At 39.7% G+C, this 22784-nt stretch overlaps 1 protein-coding gene across 3 annotated transcripts in view; it reads left to right on the forward strand.

Moving 5' to 3' along the window:
• PDE8A (phosphodiesterase 8A) overlaps nucleotides 1–22784 on the forward strand; it is a 126650-nt gene that overhangs the window by 77627 nt on the left and 26239 nt on the right. For all 3 annotated transcript variants that reach the window (XM_033070438.2, XM_033070439.1, XM_033070437.2), the window contains 11 exons: nucleotides 7034–7090; nucleotides 9458–9648; nucleotides 10827–10883; nucleotides 12296–12353; nucleotides 13744–13832; nucleotides 14059–14137; nucleotides 15720–15857; nucleotides 20114–20202; nucleotides 20771–20822; nucleotides 20923–20965; nucleotides 21908–21985. In XM_033070438.2, the coding sequence (XP_032926329.1) occupies nucleotides 7034–7090; nucleotides 9458–9648; nucleotides 10827–10883; nucleotides 12296–12353; nucleotides 13744–13832; nucleotides 14059–14137; nucleotides 15720–15857; nucleotides 20114–20202; nucleotides 20771–20822; nucleotides 20923–20965; nucleotides 21908–21985 (931 nt within the window). The remainder of the gene's footprint in view (nucleotides 1–7033; nucleotides 7091–9457; nucleotides 9649–10826; nucleotides 10884–12295; nucleotides 12354–13743; nucleotides 13833–14058; nucleotides 14138–15719; nucleotides 15858–20113; nucleotides 20203–20770; nucleotides 20823–20922; nucleotides 20966–21907; nucleotides 21986–22784) is intronic.

Raw genomic sequence — 22784 nt, forward strand, 5'->3', positions numbered from 1 at the left:
GTGATTCATTGAGAGTGAGGACTCTTGTGTAAGTATGTAGTGTGAGATTTGCAGAGTTGTTTTGCACGAGTTGTATCTGCTTAGCTTAGAAACCTACAGTACTGCTGTGATTACCAAGATGTGAAAAACCTTGTTTGAATTATCACCAATCCAATTTTGAATTTCAGAAATAAGTGGATGTTTCCCAGGTATCAGGCTCATGGTCTCAGTATTGCCATTGCCTGCTGCTGTAAGTTGGCCAGCATTGAGGGGCACTGGACACCCTGCCCAGGGATGCCAGGGCTCAGCAGAGGGAGGGCTGGGGTTGTCCCTCTCCCTCAGTGCCTCCGTTCCTCTGAATGTCAAAATGAAACCAGCAACCTCCCTTTTCAAGTTTGGAGATCTGTGCAATTGTTCCATAGGCACACTAAGTAATAATGACATTTATTTTACCACTTCAATACCATATCAGGAGGTAAAACAGTCCCCCCCAAATTGTCAGCCTGTTCTGTGCAAAAGTTCAGACCTTTACCAGTGGCAGGGACTGCTGGCTGGCTTTTTCTGCTGTCATTGTACAACGTGACCACAGTGGGCCACTCATCTGGGCCAGAGGCCATCCCAGCCTTACCACAGTGCCGATGATAATACAAGTCACTTTGGGACAGCATCGTTAATTATTCCCAGCCAAACACAATGAAACACTTTTGCATGTGCTACGCTTGCAGTTTGATAACCAAAGTTTCCAGTAAAGCATAAGGGGAGAACTTACAAACAGTAGAAAGTGAGAGTTCTTGATTATGTCTGAAGTGTGCAAGAAGGCAGCGAGTGGAATTTCCCAACAGCATTGCTGAAGTTCTGTTCTAACTTGGCTTCACTTGTTGCATTGAGGAAATGCAGTGGGCAACCAGGCCCAAAACACAAACAAACAAACAAATATATGTAATAGTGGTTGGCAAGTGTGGCAAGCTGAACATATAGCCAAAAATCAGCTGTGCCAGGGAGAACCCTGGTGGAGCTCAGATAGTCCTGGTGTTAGCGCTGTGTGCCGGCACTCCTGAAAAGCGGTCCCAGTGCCACCAGGTGTGAAACTCCTGGGAGGCTTCCTCAGGACCTGGGAAGGTCACACAAAACACAAAAATTGCCCCCAGATTGAGTGATGGAAGAGGTGCTGGATTTTGGGAGGAGTAAAGGTGTTGCCAGTTCACTGGGAATAAGAAAGTGAGTCCTGTGGCTGGTTACATGCCCAGACAGAAGGGCCAGCATCTTGGTGTGAGAGCTCTGGCAACTCATTATACTCAGTAAAGCTTCCCACAAAAACTACAAGCTGTCAAAATTGTGTGTTGCTAATGATGTGAATTGGAGGCCAGAGTTGGGCTCTCTAATCATTTAGGTAAAAGAGGTTCGAAAACAGCACTAAAATTTAAGAGATGAAGAAACAGAGGGTGCATTACCCCATCACTTACTTCTGCTGTATTGTTACATGGTAACATTGTAGATAATTCTTATAGGAATCAATTTAAAACAGGAAACAGATAAAAAGAAAACTATACCAGAACAAAACATCGAGTGATATGCAGGCCTTGTGATACAGATATAAATCTGTATTGTTTTGCTGAGAGAGATGCATCAGTGAGAACACGATTTTTAGATTAATCTAAATGCTAGATTTTATCAAAGCACTGAGTCAAGATGCTACATTATGAGTTCAGAATCTGTGACATTTGTCTACATCTTTTATGAAGCAGAAATAGGAAAAAATTATCAAGGGCTGGAATAATTGGTTTCATCCAAGTTGAAGAGTAGTTATGGTAAATTTGGTATTTGGTAAATAATTGCCTTTCAGAACTCATGTCTTTGTATTTCAGCAATGAATAAACTGACTCTGTACAGCATAGAGTCTTTGAAGGCTAAGTTTACCTTTGTCCTTGAATCTGTTGAGCAAAGGCAGAAACCTTGGACACTTTGTTCCCTCTTATTCTTTATTCAAACTGTTGTGGCCTCCAAACAACAAAAGAAAGAGCTGCGCAGGGCCAGACTCCCACTTCATTTACACAGAAGTAAATCCAGTATATTTTCCTTGTATTTGATGGATTTCACAGGATTTACTATCCAGGTCAGAATTCAGTCCATGGTCTATAAAATCTATATAATATTTTATGCTCTGAACAGTTGTGCCTGTTAGGAAGATCTGCTTGGATGGCATTTTATGTTACTTGCACTGATGTTGAGTTGGTAACAAAAGAGTGCTGTCAAAATCTGCAAGGAGCACGTGAACAGTGATGTTCAGTGTCTAGCAGAAAGCTCATGGAAAATAAGTCGTCTATGTAGGTACATTTCCTTGGAGAAAGAAATAGGTAAATGAACATGGATTGGACTAGTATTCATATACCTCAGAAAGTAATGAATGTTATGATAAGCAAAGAAAAACATGAATTGTGAAAACTTGATCCTGAACATGGAGACTTTCTTGCCCAGAAGTATGAGCTACAAAGAGACACAAAGCCTCTCTCTGTTGATAAAGAGCAACCATGCTGGTATGACCTGGCTGGACAAGATCCTGCACCTTGTCATGCCAGTTTGTAAGAAAATTGTTTATTTCCCAGCTTTCAGCATCCAGGAAGAAGATTTGGCTCAGATTTCTGAGAAAGTATATTATCATGCAGAATTCAACTTCCTGCAGCAAATAGAACCTGAATGGGGATGGTATAAATCTATCCATTCATTTGAGCTTTTGTATTCTGGGGTCATAAATCTATGCCTAAAATGGTAGGTAAAGAGAAAGGATTTTTTTCCTTTGTAATATGAATCTCTGTTTTTCTTAGAATTACAAAAATTAAGTTTATGTTAACAGTCCTGTGGCTTCCAGCGTATCTTGATAATGAAGACTGTTAATTCTTACTGCAATGAGTCAACTCATGCAGATTCATATCATGTACCTAGCATACGTAGAAAATATAAGTATGTATTTTAAAATCAGATAAAAAATGTTGGTGATATCTTAAAACATTGATCTGAGGAACATGACAAATTTTGCTGGCTATGTTCCATTAGGACCAGCAGTGAAGTCATGTGTCTAATCACTGTAGTTATTTGTCATATATTATAGTGAGTCAGATATTCTGACTGTCTGCCCACTGAACACAGATGTTGCCTTCCAGCAGCAGCTTCCATCTGCAATCCATTCAGCAAAAGTTCATGGCACCTCTTTGTTCAAGTGAGCTGCAGGAAAAAGAAGCTGTGCTCACCTGGAAAAGGCGAGAAGCACAGCAGGAGCACAAGAGCTGCCAACTGCCCTTTAGGGAGAGGGACTGTCAGGAGGCCAGGGCAGTGCATGGAATGGTCAGGGCAGGAGTCATTTCTGTTACCAGCACAGCTCCTGCTGTGGCTGCAAGGAAGGGATGGAGTGCTGTGGATGTCAGGGAAGCATTCCTGCTGCACCAGCAGCTCCCCACAGCCCTGTCCTGGGTGGGCAGTGCTGCAGCAGCTCCTCTGATGAGTGTTGCCTTGGGCTGCTTTAGAACACCCACAAAAACTTCAGCAAAGGGATGTCTTAAGGAAATCAGCCTCTAAAAGGAATGCATTTGTGCCTCCATAGCAGGAGTATTGCATGCAAGTCAATAGCCAAAGGATTTTTTTTGGAGCTGATTCTGCCCAAAATTTTAGGTGTACTCCCCTCTCCAATGGGTAATGGCAAGAGATATTTTGGATACACCCTTTCTAGCGAACAGGAGATCTATGGGTTGCATAGATCTGTCCCTGTCACCAGCCAGGCAATTTATCACCAAAGGGAACATGTGAATCAAGCTGGCTTTATGGCCACCCTTTATTCCTTTCTGCATTTTTTCACTGAGCAAGTTCATCTAAAGTTTTTCTAGGTGTAGGAAGAAAGAAAAACCAGTTCAGCACTGATGAACAGACTATTCCTGTAGATTCTGTTCTGGTAAAATATGAAGAATGACTCACAGAAAGAAGTAGTACTTTACCCGGTTACATCGGGTCAGCACTGGCTTTGTTGCACTTTAATCAGATCAGTCTCAGTTGTGTAGATCTGTGTTTTTAAGGCTTATTTAATTTGTTTTTATTTACTCAAAAATCACTTTCCTCAAGGCATTGGAAACATGGACTATTTCTATGAGCAATTTCAATGTTTGCAATGCAGCTGCTACAACACAGAGATCATTTCTGGCGAGTGCTGATGACACAGTGATGACAGCTGTCAATCACTTACGGCTTATGCTATTGCCTTGGGATGAATGCCACAGGACAGAAAATACAGTGTTCAGATAAGACATCAAATTTGAGGGGAAAGAAGTGCTACCAGCAGTAGTTCAGGGGTCAGGGAAGGTAAAATGGCTGCAGTTGCCATGTGTGTGTTTGAAGAGCCGCAGTCACACACGCTGCACTTACGGACTTTGCGTCAGCAGCTCTTTGGCACCAGACCCAGCTCTATCACAGTCAATTCCAGGAACCCACAACGAGTTCTACCTCTGTCTTCTCAGACACTCTTCCCAATCTGTGCCTGCCTGGAAGGCTGTCACATGCCTAAGTCGTGTCTGCCAATCTGAAAATGTACTCGAGCTTTTTGACTAGGAAAGAAATTCCAAGGAAGAAGTAGAAGAAGGTGTGAGTGAATAAAAATATGTTTGTGCAGTTACTATATGTGTGAGCTTTGGCTGCATTTGGTTTTGTTGTAAGTTTGCAGCATTAGAGGTATTTTTAAAGCTCATTTAGTCCAGCATTTAGTTGAGAGTTTGTGCTAATCCTTGCTGAAGCTTTGATTTTTGACACAATACTTAATCAGCATGTTACTTCTCAGTGCTACCTGCAGCACACAAAAAGTTTAAATGATTAATCAAGTTATTTGAACAGATTTCAATGGGATTAAGAATTAACTGGAGTTCACCAAAATTTTCCAGCTGAGATGCAGACCAAGACTTTGATTCTACTCGGGACAGCAAGTTAATGTGTAACAAGACAGGTTATCTCATCTGGTCACTTCTTGTGATTTAGGCATAAATGGTGCATAGACAGGTATTTTCATTGCAGCAATAGCCACAGATTTCTGGCAGAAAAGTGTTTTTCAGGCTCAGTCCTTTAAATACTTTGATGACTATTCATTCATAATCTTCTTAAAAGAAAAAAGCATCTGAAAAGCAGTAACTGGCAATACTGTGTTTATCTCATTTGTAAAAATTCCCCGTGGGCTGGGACAAGGGTACACTGGCATGGTAGATGGAGTTTTGCATCCCCCCAGATGCCAGTCTGGATCTGACCCTTCCAGCTCAGGCCATTGCCCGGTGACATGGAACACTCACTGTATTTTGCTGGCAGGTAGAGTGCACAAAAAGTCCAAGGTTTGACTTGAAGTACAGTTCTGGACAGAGAAGTAACTGTCAAAAGGTATCTTTTAAGTATCTTTTACTCAATTGATATGGTCTCTCCATGTCCTTCAGGCATTTCTGCTGATCTTACTGATTCAGGATGAGTAGTTACTACTGTTAGTGCTGCAAAATCAGTTCCACTGGTGCAAAGAGCTGGATTCTCTCTTCTGTGTGTGTTATTGGCAAAATTCTTTGCTGTTTTGTAGTGCAGATTTTGAATAATTGGATGATGTGCCACAGGAGACAGTAAAGCAGGTTGAGTTTTCCAGCTGAGGAGAGATATTTGGTCTCAAAATCAGAAAAAAATAAATGACTGGAATGTATTTAAACTAAGCCAGTCTGATCAGAATGATGACAGAGTAAATCTGAAACCCCTCCATGTCATTTTAACATCAGCTCTTAAAGGCCCAGTTAAGCAAGACACTGGCACTGTGTTGCCATTTTTCCTTGACTCATGTTTGTTGCTTATTTAATGTTGCAGTGATGGCTTCCAAGTTGATAAATAAATAATACGTAAATAAATAAATAAAACAATCTTAGGGCTGAGTGATGGAGCGTTAAGGTCATAGAAAGAGTGGAGCGTGCAGTTCTAAAAGCGCAGTTTTCTGTGGCATGTGCCCATTATTCTTTAAAAGTACTTTTTGGAAAAATTATAGGTTGCAAAGCAATAAATCTGATCTTCAAGTGGGGTTTTAATTTTGAAAAAGAACAATGTAAAAATACCACCTTTGTGCTCAACAACCCTTTTAACGTTTCAGTTCAGAGATGTCTTACATTTACTGCATTGCCAAAGATTATTTTCTCCTGGTTTCTTACTCCAGTTACTTTTGAAGAGTTTATGTGACTCCAAGGACCAATGGTTGGACTTTGTTTCCTATTTTGAATGGGGAACATTGTTATTCCTGTTTTTAAGTTTTTATTTCTGGGACTAGAGGTGAAAAATATTTAAGTACATTGAAAGTGCTGATGCTTGCCTGGTGGGAATTCTCAAAGGACCAAACCTGTATAATCCTATTAGAGTGTCCCTCTGTATTCATGTGTTTAACTCCTTTAGAAGTAGTTTCATACCAATTGAAGAGTCATTCATGTTGAAGTTTAATGATATGAAAGAGAAGCAGCTGTGATAAACAGCACTTGTGGTCAGTGCCCTCCTTCCCATGAAGGGACAAGTGAGGAGGAAGGATTCTGGCCCAGGTACACAGAATCACAAGGTTGGAAGAGACCTTCCAGATCACTGAGTCCAAAGGATATAAAAACAACCCAGGAGGGCAGTTGTCCTGAGGACAAGCTATCTTCCCACTAAAGACTGAGGCAAAGAAGGCATTAAGCACTTCTGCCTTCTCCTCATCTGCAGGTACTGAGTGCCCTCCCTCATCCAATAGAGAAAGACACAGAAAAATAACAATCTGTCTCCCAGACTTTCATGACTAATCTGTTAGTTTACATTTAAAATAACAATTAAAAAATAACTTGGAGACTGGCTTGTTATTTTAAATGTTATGGCAGCTTAGCATATAAATGTACAAAATCAGAATAAGAGGCCCATCAAGATGCAGCCTTGTAATGATAGCAGTATATCCCCCAGACAATGGTAGAGAAGAGAGATAACAGAGGTAATGTTTCTTCTTCCCTGGGTATTATTCATTAATAAGTTCTCTTCTTATTTCTTCTAGGCACCAGTAACAGATGTGCAGTTTGGCCCTATGAGACTTCATCAAGATCAACTTCAGGTAACACAGCAGCTCAAACTGAAGTCTTAATTTCTAAAATAACACAGATGTTAGCTTACAATTTATGACTGGAATTTTTCATATTATAGATATCTTCACAGAGTATTTTGCTCAGGAGATAATGTGGACATAACAGATTTTTATAATGACATTCTATCCATGTGTTATCCTAAAAACCCTGCCTGTTTTCTCCAACCCTCTCTCTGTTCATAAAAATAGAGCTATCTCTTTTTTCTGCTATCAGTTACCTTGCAATCAATTTAGTTTGTGCCTCATTTGTATTCTACTGCTAGTCAAATTCTTAATCAAAATCTCACCAAACTGATACCAACCCAACCAAACTTGCAATATCATTACAAAAGATAAGAAGTGAACTTGGCAAAATACATATTTTTTATTAGTCATTACTGACTGACGATAGTTAATCTTCTTTTATCCTTTTATTAATAAAGGGTTTATGTCATTTGTCCCCTTACTTTGCCTGGGATGGACATGAGGTTGGAGATTTATGACTCCTTTGGACTTCTTTGGAAATTCTTCCATATCCCAAGGCTTACTGAACCATTAATCATCCAAGATGTTCCTCAGTCAGTAATTGCAAAACTCCTCAGTAAAGGCAATGTGGATCTAATAATCTGAAAATGTCCTTCTTAAGAACTGCAGTTTAACGTCTTCTTGAGAACAGTAATGTCATAAAAAATCAGATCTTTGGACATCCTCATCCAGCTGTTGCCCAAAAGCAGAACAGTCCTGGAGTGTTTCTGCCATCTGTATTGTTTTTAATTATTGTATCACTTTTGTCCAGTCATAGACCACTCTGAAATGCTGCTGATTTATCCTGGTAATATAGCTGGCAGGTGTGAGGGAAGGAGAAGGTAGGCAACATCACATTTCTGCCAGAGTCAATCATACAACTCAGATCTGCTGACTTTCTGTGCTATTGTTGAAATCCATTCTTCCCCTCTTCAGGAGTGTTACAGGTTAACTTCACTAAATGTAGCCCAAACTATGACATGTTTTTGCAAACAGTTTTGCAGGTTGCTGTAAAAGGAACCTGAACTGAATGTGTCCAAAATCCTTCATTCTTACAAAAACATGCAGTACATGGAAATGATAAAATTTACTGATAGACTTTTCACCAGCCTGGCTCAAAGTGTAACAGCACTGGAGTTCCTAAAATCACGCAGAAGATAAACAGCAGTGGGATGTGATGTGAGTTACACATGCTTCACTTTGCCTGACCAAAACATATCTGAGTGTGGTTTAAATCAACTGCTGAAAGATTGATGTCTTGGGAAAATAGACCAAGTGCTGGCTTAGTTACCAGTCTTTCCCAAAAGGCTGCATGTGCTGGGCCATCCCCAAAATCAACACAACACAGATCTATAGTTTTCTTCTGCAAAACATTATCCTGACACAAAACACAATCACATCAGTGAGTCTTCCTTTGTTCATCTTCTGTATTAAATCCTAGAATTGGAAATACATTTTAAAGAAATTGGGCCTTATCATACTTTTAGTCTATATGCATTGAGTTGATTTAAAAAAGGCTTAGAGAGATTAGTTACTGGCAATTACATGGCAAGTTAGGACAGAGCAAATAGTGGCTCACAGGTCTGACCTCCAGTTCTGGATTTCAGCTATGATAATCTCCTTCTGTGATATAAATCCCATGGCAGGCTTTGTGGAGGAGTCACACAGGGACATACTCCATATACAGTGGTACTGCTTATGATTTCAGTCTGCCATGAGTTCCTTTTGACCAGCCTGTCCAGAATTTCCAGAAACCCCACAGAGTGGGCAGCATCCAGTACTTTTGGGAATTAGGATGAGATGGAAAGGAAAGCAGACTTTCTGTCATGCTGTTGAAGCAACATTAAATACTGATTCACACGAGATGAACTCTGGGGTTTTTGTTGTTGTTGTTGGGGTTTTTTTGTTTATTTGTTTTCCCCTTTTCCGGAATATGATCATGGCAAGAAAAATAACCCCAAGGAAAAGATTGCATGTGAGACAGTTTTGGAGAAGTGGACTCACTGTTGGCTCATGTACACTGTCTGAAACACAGGCATCTTGTCTCAGCTGATTGCTTAAGCTCTCTTTGTAGATAATGACAACAGAGACATTCCAAAACTTGTTATTCCCATGTGGATATACTTGTCTCTGGCAGACTGTTCCACCCCCTTGAAACACCTTTCTGTATACAGACAACTATGAAAAAAACAGTGCTCTGTGGCAAGCAATTCTATTAAAAACTATTGATAAAGCCTCAAAAGTGACTTTAAAAAATATTTTGAGAGCAGGGAAAAGTCACAAAATCTACTGTAAGATTTGTTTGTGATGATCCACTGCCTGTCTTCACCTCAGGTACTTTTAGTGTTTGCTGAGGAAGACGAGCAGAGTAACGGGTTCCGCTGGGCGTGTGACAAGGCTGGATTTCGATGTAATATTGCCAGGACACCTCAGTCTGCACTAGAATGCTTTCTAGATAAGCACCATGACATTATCATTATTGACCATAGACATTCCAGATACTTCGATGCAGAGGCATTATGCAGGTAAGCACTGTTTCAGTGTAATGAGGGCTTAACGATAAAGTCAACACATCATCAAAGTTTTTTTGCTTTTATATGATGTTTTATAAACTCTATCTAGCATTGATTTTTTGTTTTAGACAGGTGTGCACTGGCAGCATCAAATAGTGTTACTTCAGTGCTTTACATCTGATAGCAGCAGCATTTTTGGTTGTGTCCTAGGGTCTCTGAAGCTCCATCTGGCCTGGAGCCACAGCATACAAATTTTTTGCCATAGTGAACTGTTGGGTTTTTTTTTGTTGGTTTTTTTTTTGTTTTGTTTTTTCTTTTGTTGTTTGGTTGTTTGGGTATTTTTTTCAATTACCTGATTCTTTGTTTTCACACCAAATCAACTGCAAAGGTAGCATGTACTACCAAGCACTTTAATTAATTAATTCACTTCATTAATGTTCTAATTTTTTTGCAATGTCACTTCCTTTTGAAGTGAATAACCGAGTAATTCCCAATGCAAACAGGCAATGTTTGGTGTACACGTTTCCATATCTACAACATTTTAAAAGATGTTTTGAAGAGCAGAATTGCAAACAGATTCCAGAAATAATTTTAGAAACTGCTGTAAAGTATGAAAAAAGGAGAAAGGATTTGCCTTTGTGAGTCTCTCCACGACTCACAGGCAGCAGTGCCTTGCTCCAGTGGCTTTGCAGTGAAATCACCCCTGGGAACGTGTCTAGACTGAAAAAGTCAGTGGGGTGGGTGGCAGGGTCACACTGTGTGCCCTGGGGGACTGTGGTGGGGCAAAGGCTCTTCTTGCTGAACTGAGGGAAGCAGATCTTTGTCAGGCCTAGACTAGGTAGCAGCACTGTTGCCCTTTTCCATTTTTTACCAATCTGTCCCAGAATTCAGTAAAATGCACCTTAAATGAGTGAGGTCAAGCCCTTCAAACATGTCCATTATATGCTGTTTCAGAGACGGTATTTTTTGCTATTCCCCCACTGAGATTATTTGAGTTGTAGATTAATCTATGTTCATGGAATCTCAGATATCATTTATTCTTAGCAGCAGGCTCAGGATTTGACTTTTGTTTTGTTGTTAAATGATTTAAGAGATATTTTAAGAAAAGTGCTGTCTAAAGGTTCTGTAAAGTCATGTTTTCTGAAATGTGAACTTAAAAATAATTTAAATGGTTTGCTTTTTATTTAAAGGTCTATCAGAACAACAAAAGCTTCAGAAAATACAGTCATTATTTGTGTAGTACAAAGGTAAATACTCATATCTTTACTTTCACCTGTCATCAAGCTGTAAATCTTACCATTGTAAAAGTAAACACGACATTAAAAAGCCTGAATGAGAACTTCCTACTGTACTATTAATAATGTGTCGTACCAGAGTTTTTGCTATCCTTGACCATAGGATTGGGAACAAAAATTGTTTTTTAAATTTCTGGTTTTTTTACTAAAGAGTGCCACTTTGAGTTTTGTTTTGGGTTCCTCCTTGCACTGCCCCCCATCACTGCAGGCTTTCAGAGTATGTTTCAAACAACTTCTGCAACATCCTGTTCAAAATGTCTTGCTGATCAGTGTTTTGAACCTTTCTTAATCTGCCTCTCAATATGATTAATCTTGGCAAAAACCAGAGCTCTGCTGAGTATGAAAAGCAATATAGAACAATTTGATCAGTACAAAGTATCATCTGACCACGGAAGTGGTAAAAGCAAAAGAGTGTTACATCTCAGTAGAGTACTACATACACTGTTTCCTTCCCCCTCCTTTGAAAACATTACTTATAAAATAATGTAAAAATAAAAAATAAAGAAATTCTGTATATTTGATGAAATGAAATAACTGGAAGATAATTTCCTCAAAGCCTAATTTGGAAATGGCCATTTCTCAGAACACATTAATTCTGAATACCACTTCTGAAGTGTTGAAATTTCCCATTAAAAATACACTACCATCTCTCCCAAAAAAAGGACCCTAATTAAACATTTCAAGATCCAAAACTTCCTGCATAAATTAAAGTTATTGTGCCATCTGCTAAACATGACCAGCTTCAATCTACTTATTGACAGAAACTTCACATAATGGCCTTTCTTCCAGACTCCAGCCATACATTCAGGTGTGTTAAAGGGTCTTTTAAGAGTTTGTATAGCCAGATTATTCAGGTACTTCATTTGGGAATGTCTCCCAAATGTGACTTACTAGAAGGCAACACTAGAAAATCCATCTTCATTTCAAGCACCTTGAGTTGCCCATCTAAGATTTGGTACATTCAGATAACAAGTAATTTCTTAAAACTTTGACTGTGCAGACTTTCAGGTGCATTTCTGACTAATGCCAGCATAAACAGCAAGGATCCAGTACAGAAAAAGTCCAATGATCTAGCTCATTAATTGGTTTGATCTAGCTCTTTAATTGGTCTCCTTGAAGCATTAGAGTTTTTTGATGTAAGCAGCTCATTACATGCCTGAAGGAAAATAACATTTTGGCTTATCCATGCCAAAGTTGAAAGCTTATAAAAAATACAAAAAATATGTGTAATTCCTATATCCTTTAAGGATCTAGCAGTATTAGTCTCAGTGTGATATCTGGAGTACAAGTAGATGAATGGATTGTGAAATTTGGTCCGAGTTAATTACAAAAATAATCTCTGATTTATCCTCCTTGTTTCAAAGGCACACTGATCGTGAAGAGTCATCAATATTGCCCCTGATCTCTGCTGGCTTCACAAGGGTATGTGCTGTGCTTGGCTGGCTTGCTGTGACATTTAAAAATTGTCATGCAAGAAGCTCTCCAGAAGTTTGGCTGTCAGTCACTATTTGTGTCAGTGATCCAACCTGCAGATCTTCTTTGTGCTGCTCATTCTTCTATGTCCCATTTCTGAATGTTCACATGACACTCTTGGGGATGCAAGAAGTGGGCCTGAGACTTCTCTACTTCATCCATTTATTTCAGATTAAATACATGATCCTTTCCTTGAAAAGTTGACATTGACAAATTGATTAGTGGCTGTGGCAGAGCCAGAGAGCAGCTTGCAATGAACAGCAGAATGCTCTGTGGGAAATTTCTTGTACCAAATGCCAATTCCCATTGTAAACAGGCTTCACACACTGTCAAGTGCCATTAGCTATTGTTTGGAGGCACCTGGGAAGTATTGCATTGAATCTGTTCCTTGGCAACTATTCCAGCTGAGCAGAAAAGGTGTTTATTAGTGCATCAGTTCAGTGGGTACCTTACTGCCTTCAGCTGACAATGGAACAAGAATGGGCCTGATTTATACTGCTATTCCAAATATTTGGTGACATGCTCACCAGATTTTTGCACATTCCATTTGCACCCATCTGCTTATTTCTAGTAAGGTCCTGATCCAGGAAATGCTACAGCCTGAAGATAATGGCATTTATATGAACAGAGTCATTCCAGTGGGCACATAAGTAATTCAACACAGGCTGTGAATTATTTATGGATCAGAGCCTTGGAGATGGGGCTAATAGCAAAGCATAGAAAATTTTGTTTAGCAGCTTTGATTGTGGCTTACCTGTGATAATCAATCCTCCCACCCGAACTATCCATGTCTGTGGGAGTTTAGTGTGAACAAAGGTTTAGCATTAAGGCTCATCCCTGGTAAATATTAAATGTATTTTTAAAAAGTGAAAGATACTGAGATCATTGCTTTAAAAGCCCCAAGGTCAATAAGGTATACATCACAGGAAATTTTGTTTTCATGTATATAGACAATTTGGGATATTAGCAATTAGAAACTCATAATAATTTCATAATAATTTTAACTACTTGACACCCAACCATTTTTTCATTGTTATTTTAAATAAGCAGCATGAAAGCTTAAAGTAAATTTTTAAAAGATACATTGATCCTGCTGACAGTCACAGGGCATAAACAGGCTGGTTGAACCTGAAGGTCTGTCACCTTTTCAAAATGCAGTAACTTGAAAAGTTTTGCTAGTACCAAAAATAATCTTCTCTCATTACTCATGTCCCAGCATGTTCATTTTTGGCATGTCCACTCTTTTTCTGGTTCTTTAGCAAGCAAAAGAAATCAGAACTTCAAATCCTTGCAGATAGGAACATGTATTAATGAAATATTTCTAACCTTTTATTTGCAGAGATATGTAGAAAATTCTAGTAGAATGGCCTGTTACAATGAGTTGATTCAGCTGGAATTTGGACAGGTGCAGGCACAATTCAAACTAAGGTAATTTTACCAAAAACATTATCAACAGAGAATTTCCAATTTAGCCAGATCCTTAATATTTATTTTAATATACAGTAGTTAATTATAGAATGTCAGTTACCTGAAGAAAATAAATTAATTGTTAAACTACAACATTATTCAGTATGAAGTTGTAATACTTTATTATCATATATAAGAAGAATTAAGTGGATTAAAAATTTTAGATGCCTTTTTCTTTTTTCTCCAGGGCATGTAATTCATTATTTACAGCATTAGAGAAAAGTCAAGAAGCCATTGAGATCACAAGTGAAGACCATGTAATACAGGTTTGTTCCAGTCATAAGTACAGAAAATTGCTCTGTATTTTATTTTGTCTATGATTACACTTACTCTTTCTCACAGCACAAGGACCTAACTTAATGCATCTAAAAGACTGAAGTGAGTTTAGCTGTGGAGTAGAATTTTCTCCATTTAAAGTGTCTGGCATAAATCAAATAAATTTTAAGGGAGACTGTTGTTTCTGAATGAATAAGGATTTACTCTCTTGTTTCTATTTTTTGTATTGATTCTTTGTCTCTATTATTCATTCCTTCTCTATAGCAAGAATGAATGCAGACTCTGGTTTATGTGCATTCTTTTCCAAAAATATTCTGTGTTAATTTGACGCTCTTTAAAATCTAATGGATGTTCTGTTCAAATAACTGTACTTTTTTTTTCCTAAAATCTGATACTGTTTGATATATCAGAATTTTTGGGCCAACTGGTTTTGAATGTAATCCTCTCTTAGAAATTTCTTTAAAACAGGGAAAAGAAATTGTGCTTAGTTTGCAGTTCTGAAAACCATCATCTTTTTAATGGAGTTAGTTCCATCCCTAGCTATGAAGCAGTGATGAGTGATTTTATTATGAGTAAAGAGCTTGAGTCTAAGCCTCTGGGAATTATAACATGCATACAAATTGTACCTTCTTCAGCCAAACCTTGACAATGGCAACTTCATTGAAGGATGTGCCCTTCTTCATCCCTTTTACAAAAATAAGTTGTTTAAAATACGCTTTTTTCATACCAAATTTCGTCCCTCTGCTGACAGCCCCAGAGTATGAGAACTGGCACTTGCAGAAGTCCAGCAAGGAGCTCCAACAGGAACAGTTTTGCACAGGGAGGGGAAGGAAGGGGTCCCTCTGGGAAGGAACTTGTAGTGGAGAACCATTAGAAGTAGAGTGGCACCTTTTCCTTTCTCTCATATTAAAACCTTTTAAGCTGTAAAGGCATCCGGATGCTGCTTTGACAGGACTGTGCCTGTAAGTCAGCAAGTGAGAGGGCCGTGAAGGGGTGGGGTGCTGGTTCAGCTTTAATGGGCAAGGGCCAAGAACTGCAGTGAAATGCAACATTCCCATCAGGGAGAAGCCTGCTTTATTAAATCCCACTTCTACTCTGGTTGGCTGGGCTTTGCCTGGACAGGGGAATAGTGATGGTTGGCCCTTACACAGAATAAGATGATGAATTTGCCAGTAGATATGGATAATATTCCTGTGGTATTCCACCATGCAGTTTGTGATTTTTAGGAACACTGAGGTAGGTTTGAGGTTTATTGGTTTGGGAACTGACAGAGCCAATTTTTCAGGAATTTATGTTGTGTGTCTAAACTCCGTGGATGTGTGATATTCAGCTGTTTGCATAACTTCCCTCTCTTTGCTGACATGCACACACTCTGCACAACTATTCTAGCATGGAAATTCCTGGTTTGCTTCACAAAGAAAAAAATGTGAGCATCTCTCTCAGGAATAGTACATGCAGACATTTATTTCAGGCTGGGAAAGAGATCTCCTGGTTAAGCAGACAAAACAAGGGATTCTCTTGTGCTTTAAGTATACTGTTGAATGGGTATTTGTTTGTTTTTTTATTTCACAGTACGTCAATCCTGCTTTTGAAACAATGATGGGCTATCAAATAGGTGAACTAATAGAAAAGGAATTAACAGAAGTGCCTATAAATGAAAAAAAAGCTGATTTCCTAGATACTATTAATTCCTGCATAAAGATAGGAAAGGTGAGTAACGGCATTGTATCACTTTTATTTGCTACCTGTAAAAGTTATTGTAGTCCAGCAGTGATACACATTGGGACTTGCAGCTTCATAGATGCATAGCATTTGCAACTTACTTAAAACAAGACAAGAAAGTAAAAAATTGTTCATTTTTTAAGGGCTTCTTTCTCTTTTCTTGCTTAGTAGAGGTACTTGTTTTACAAAAATAAGTGACTTGCTGCGTTTCTTTATAATTTATGCTGTTCATAGCAAATGGTGTGGGAGTAGTGTAGAAAAATGAGCTGGATGCACATGTTAACTGGTGCTATGTAGATGAGAAAAGTACCATATTGAAGAATTTCACCGTGAAATGTGGAAGCTGATTTGCAAGTTCAGAATGTAAAAATACCAAGGAGACATTTGCAATATCACTTGAAAGTGATAGGCAGTGTCAGCTGCCAGCTGCCAATCTGTTTAATTCCCTAATGGCATGGGAGCTGTCTAATGGATTTCCATTAGAAATGCTCATTGCACTGAGATGAGCTGGTTTCTGATGTCATTGAACATGACACAATGCCTTGCAGGGAGCAGACCATGGAGGCTGCCCAGGGAGGTTTGGGAAGGGGTGTGTTTGATGCTGCTCCATGGCCCGGGCTCAGGAGAGCTGGCTGGGGCATGGGGACAGCACTGGCACAGAGCAGGGAGATGCCAAAGTGAATCGTGGCACTCTGCATCTAGACAGGGATGCAAAAGCACAAATTCAGAGTTGTGGTGAGTTGTGCTCTGTAGGTCAGGGAGCTGACACAGCACTCAGTGCCAAAAGCTGGGTGCAGATTCCATGTGCATTTCGAGGAGATTCTGTCCCTCGTTTCTGGAAGAGATCCCAGCAACAGACACAATAGTTTGGATTATGGTGCTTCACACCTCTGTTGCCTAACTGGAGTTATTTCAGTAAATGTGTGCAATACAAAACTGATGTTAGGAGGGAGTATTCATTAAGTTATAATTCAAATACATTTGATGTGTCAGGCTTTAAATCCACACCATCAATTCTCAAGATATAAAGGATAATTTTTTTAATATTTTAGTGAGCTGATAAAAATTTCATTAATAATGGAAATGTATTTTACTCTATGAATTATAGAAAACTAAATCTAATTAATCTCCTTCCTTGTGCTAATTTTACTCCTGACTGTGTGGCTTCAACAGTGAGGGCTAATGAAATACTCCCTACTTAAACCTGTCTATCTGGAACAGCTTAAGCTGTTTTAGGTGAATATATTCTGTTTGCAGGTGTTCTCTAGTTCTCTCTGGAACATTTTATAGTAGGTAATCTATGCAACCTTACATTTATAGATAAATATAAAAATGAATTGCCAATTAAGTTATTACAGGAATCATTTGCAAATAGAGGTTAACTGTGAGGAACAACCTTTGAAACACTTGAAGTTTTGAAAGAATTTGTGTCAAGATATTACAGCATTTTCAGAGGTGCCTCAGTTACCTGGATGACTCTGACATAGTCCATGTGTAGTTTTAAGGCTTGTGATTTCTTTATATCCTAAATTTAAAAGACTGCTTCTCACTACAATAGGCCATATTTTGGCTACTGTAGGCTACAGCATATCAAAAAAAAGGAAACTCTCTGCTGCTGATAATCTCCTGTCAACAGGTTTGACTTTTCTGTTTTGAATAAATGTGGTACTATACTAACATAGTAATAAAAGTAATAGAAAGCAAATTCTTCTGATCTTTGGAAAAATCTACGCTGCATGAAATTTATCTTGTCTTTAAATGGAATTTAGGAAGATGGACTCTTGCAGCATTTCACCGCTTGTGCTGACAAGCATAGTGCTGTGAGCAAGTTCAGTATAAACAAACAGAAGTTCATAGGTGTTATACTCAAAAATTGGAAATTGCAAGGTACATAGAGATTCTTGGGTCAGGATGTTGTTTCTCTTAGCAAAAACCATATCTCTGGGAGTTAATTTTTTGTTACTACAGCTGGCTGTAATTTGCCAAAAGCCAGTGTTATTGAAATGTTCATCCATCCGTACTTGAGGAGTTAAAAAAGTTATGCTTTCCTTCATTCTTCTGTTTCATGATTCAAATTGTATCCATTAAGATAAAATGTGCAGTTTAGAATTCTTGATGCCTCTGATCTATGCAGTTTGCTCTTAATTTTGCTTTTTCTGAAGTGAGATGAACAGCTACTAATAGAGCAGACAAGACATGCAATTCCTCTCCCTCTTTGGGAACTGTTTGCAAGGTCTTTCCAGAGGGGGTGGGAGAGCAGTCACACTGTGATAAAGCAGATATGGCAGCACCTTCCCAGCTCAGCCTTCAGTTGTGTGAGATTGACTTCATGACATCTGGTGTTTATTTTGGTTTGCTCTGTTTTCTGCAAGCAGTTTGCTGAACTTTGCTGCCTAGTGCAAGAAGCCACAGTCTAAAAGAAAGGCTGAGCTGGGGGGTTCCTTGCTGTGAGAGTGTTCAGTGGATAGATGTGTGCCTTGGCCTTCTTCATGGAGTTTGAAACCTCAGCATTGATTCACTCTGTAAGGAGTGACACTGGGGGGTTTGCTGAGTGGTGCTTGCTCTTGTTTGATCCCAGCACTCCCCGCAGCAGGAACTGGTCACAGAGCTTGTGTGGCTCCAGTGCACACATAACCATGGGCTTGACTGACAGCATGTCTTGGGAATAGCTCTTCTCTGCTGGAATGCTGACAGAAGCTCTGGGAGAGAGCATATGGTGTTCTTAAAATACCTTTAAGTGACATCCCTGGGAGAACTTCACCTACCAGCAGGAGTTTGGCTTGGACCTCCTGTTTCTCAGAATTGTACTGACCTTTTCCCTCACACATTTCCTGCCACAGTTTCACAGGTTTTAGAAATTCACAAGTTGAAAAATCGATCTGTTGACTGAGAAGAACACATTAGTGAATAACCTGCATTGAAAAGGATGCGCTTTCAAATGAGGGAATTAGCCAATCTGTAGTTTATGACTTTACCCCTTTGTGCACATCTTGGGTTTATTACCTGGGTTAGAGATCAATTACTCATCTCTACCTCATCCTGGTTGTCAAGAAACTATTGATGTGCATACTTTTTAATTATGAGGGCATTGAATTTTGTGCTGCTTGCTTTATCTTCATTTGTATTCCTCAAGTAGCTCACAGAAGACATTATCCTCACTACACAGTTGTTATGCACAGTTCTCTGACAGATCCTCAGAAAAGTCTTTCATATTTTTTTTCAGAGCCTGTCAACATGCTCTGTGGGCTGGAGTCTTTATTTACTGGCTCCATCAACATAAATGTGAAACTATTCTCTCTGTACCTGTGTTCTGGCCTGCTTGACTGTGAAATCTGTCAGTCTCACATAAATAAATACATATTTTGTGCCTCATGAGGGTATTTTCACATACATAAGATCTGATCTGCAGTTTGTTGAACTCAACTGAAATATAGCAATTGGCCTGAGCAGTTTGAGTGAACATGCAAGATGGATTCAATTATTCATTAATCACTAGGTATTTAGTAAATGTCCAGCTCAAAATATGCATCTGTTTAAAAAGACCACCAACAGCTATTCTAGGGATGGGAACACATAGGAAATCCCAAAACCAGAGGGCTTTTAGAGGGGAGGCAGAATCCAGCAGCTATTCTACTGGGATCTCTTCTGCTTTGAAAGAAACAGAATAAATCTCTGCTGCATTTGATAGTAAACTGACAGTATGGAAAGTAAATGTGCTGGGATACCAAAGCACTTTTATTCACAGATACATTTAGTGTTAACCAGTGGTAAGACATCCCAGCCATGCAGGAGAGGTGGTGTATCCAGCAGGGAAGGTGATCAGGGCAGTGTGACAGCTTTGCAGGGACCCTCCTGTCCTGGGTCCCTGGGGGGACTCTGCTCTAGGCAGAGGCTGGCCTGAGCTCCTGCTCTCACAGGGCTCTTTGCCTGCTCTCCCCTAAATGACCTGCAAAACCAGTGAGGTAGGATGGGGAAGAGAAGGCAGCTAATTCCCACAGCTCCTGAGGTCCAGGTGTTGCCATCAGAGTATTCCCAGACTGCTCCTCTGGACGTTGTCCATCCATTGGCAGCAGCACAGTGACCTACAGGTTACTTACAGGGGAGAAATTTGAGGGTTTGAGCACAGTTTAACCAGTCCTGCCTGATTGTGTATTGTGAGACAGCTTTCAGTGAAAGAAGGTATGAAGCCACAGCTTCTTTTCATGTTTTATCTGAACTTCCTTCCACTTGAATTATTTTTTCAGGAATGGCAAGGAATGTACTATGCGAAAAAGAAAAATGGAGATAGCATACAACAAAATGTGAAGATACTACCTGTCATTGGACAGGGAGGGTAAGTGTGAAAGCTGAAGTCATGATTTGTGTCTGAATGAAGGCTCAGCTGAGAGTTCAATTCCCTTCAGCAGATATTGGATTATCCTGCTACTGAGTATCGTGGAAGCTTATGCAAGGAAGGGTGCCTCAGACATCTGTGCTTGTTTCCTTGGGGCAAAATCAACTTTACATGCTGTGTGCAGGGAAAGTGAAATTCTCCTAATTCTCCCCCAAAAGGAGCCAAAGATGCAGATGTGCTCACTTGTGATCTGACTCTTCCAATTGTCCCTGAAGTGCAAGTGCCTCCTGCTGTCTTTCTGTGCTTTGTGTTGGTGTCATTAGGACCTGTTTCGCTGAGCCCCTGTACTGTGTCCTTCCATTCTTACTTTTCTGGGCTCCTTTCATGGTTGTTGCCATGGGTTTGTTATGGGATGAGGTCAATATGTGCTTTGATCATGGGCAAGATTCAAGCATGTCTAGATTTTTATCCATTTGGTCCCAAATTGAGGCTTAGTAGCACACAAGTATCAGCACTGAATTAGAACTGAGGTTTGGATGGGAATTAACATACTGTTTTTTGCCTACAGAAAGATTAGACACTATGTGTCAATTAGTAGACTGTGCAATGACAACAATAAGGTAAGTGAAAATAGTGCTATGCTCACTTTAGTTTGAGCCCTAAGTATAACAAAATAATGGCAAAGTCCTGACTAACTGGATTTCTCATGCTGAATTGTAGGTGGAGAAGACATGTGAATGTATTCAGGCTGAATCTCAGACAGGTACGACACGTCTCTTCTGTCCAAAGAAGTGGAGAACATACCTGGGGAGCAAATAAAAGCCATTGTTAGTGATCTGGCTGAGAACACAGTTTCACAGAGCAGTCCTGTTTACCTAGGACTAAGGCAGGGGAGCTGGGAATCCAGCTCAGAAGGCAGGAAAGTAAATACATGCCCCCTCTCTACCTGCCTCACTTACTTTAGAGGTGACATAAAGCAAGCCATCTTTGACAACGCTGTCACAGGCCCCAGGCTGGTATCCTGGTATTGCTGGATTCAGTGCCACAGTTCAGTTGTAGGTGGTGGATCCCTGTGACAGAATGAGAAATGAGAAGGATGCTGTCATGTCATTGTGTTGCTGTGGCTGCTCTGCAGCACATGGCACCTGTGTCTGCACTGCTTTGAGCTGCATTGTGGGGAATTTGCACATGGGTGGGAATGACCAACACTCAGTCTCATCCCACAGATCAGCACTTCAGTTGGAACATCCTTGGCATCCATGTTGTAGGTTCTTGTTAACAGTAGTCTTAGCACAGGCTGAGTCTTGGAGCCCATAAGGAGCCCAGGATACACTGCCCTGTTTGCTGGCATGTGCTCTGCTTTGGCCCAGCAGTTCCTGGTGGCACTGGTTACGTGAGTGAACTCAGGTTTGCTGCACAAGTTGTGTTCACAACTGCTCTTGTCACAGTGGCAAGGGAGGAGCTTTTCTCTCCGCACAGTTTCCTTCTGCACAGACGTTTAGGCATGTTCTGCCTGAGAACTTTACTGGGTTCAGGACAGTTAATAGAGTTAAGAGTTTTAAAAGGCACTTTGATCAGCTCTGATCTGCTGAAGCATTGAGGTCAATGTCACTCAGCTGCTGCCAGGCTTTCCTGAGCTTCAGTTCCTTTAGCATACATCTTAGGCAGAACTTTGTGTCATTATGCAATATCATTTTCTTCACAGATACTCAGACTTGCAGACACAAAGACATGAGGAAAGGATCCCTGGATGTCAGATCCACAACATCACGTGGGAGTGATGGTATGTGAAACAACACATCATGTTGGGTCTGGCTGAGTTGGAGTTGTCATGCAAACCCAATATACAAATTATTACATTTCTTACCTCTTCCCTTGATAAAGATATGAAGATATTTTTTTCTTGATTTTATTTTCTTTCACTGTGTTGTATTTTGCTCTGTTAGATCACCCCAAACTTGATAGATGAGTCACATACTCAAAACTGTTGCTGGCACTTACATGCTTTTGTTAAATCATACCTCATCACAGTCTAGGCAGCATGCACTAGTGAAGCATGTCTGTGGCAGTGATAAAACAGTTATGTTCCAGTATAGCAAAAATAGCATTGACTCTTCTTCTTAAGAACTGTTCAGCACAATGAGTAACAGAGATATGTCTGCATTTTATAGGTAGCACAATATCCAGAAAAATCTCATCTTGACCTTTTCTCTGCAGAACCAAAATTGCTAACCGATATAAAACATTTGTTTTTAAATTTCCAATGAATAATAGGCCAGAACCTCTGCTATTTTTGTTTGGCATAGTACCCACTTCAAAAGAGCTTCAGTGATCTACCTCAGTTTGGAAGCTGACTCATTATGACTTGTCGTATTGCATCAGACAGCAAGAGTAGATACATCCTGTAATAATCTAAATTCAGTAGTTTTCTACCTTTACCTGCCAGTTTATACACATACATCTGTATAGTCTTTTAACTGAGTTTTTAACTGAATATTTTAATTAGTTAAAATAATAAAGCAAAGCCATGATTTTGCCAGGCTGTTACAGCCACTTATCTCTAATCAGGGACATCAGTGGTT

This window comes from Catharus ustulatus, chromosome 12, assembly GCF_009819885.2.
Source record: "Catharus ustulatus isolate bCatUst1 chromosome 12, bCatUst1.pri.v2, whole genome shotgun sequence".
Taxonomy (NCBI): domain Eukaryota; kingdom Metazoa; phylum Chordata; class Aves; order Passeriformes; family Turdidae; genus Catharus; species Catharus ustulatus.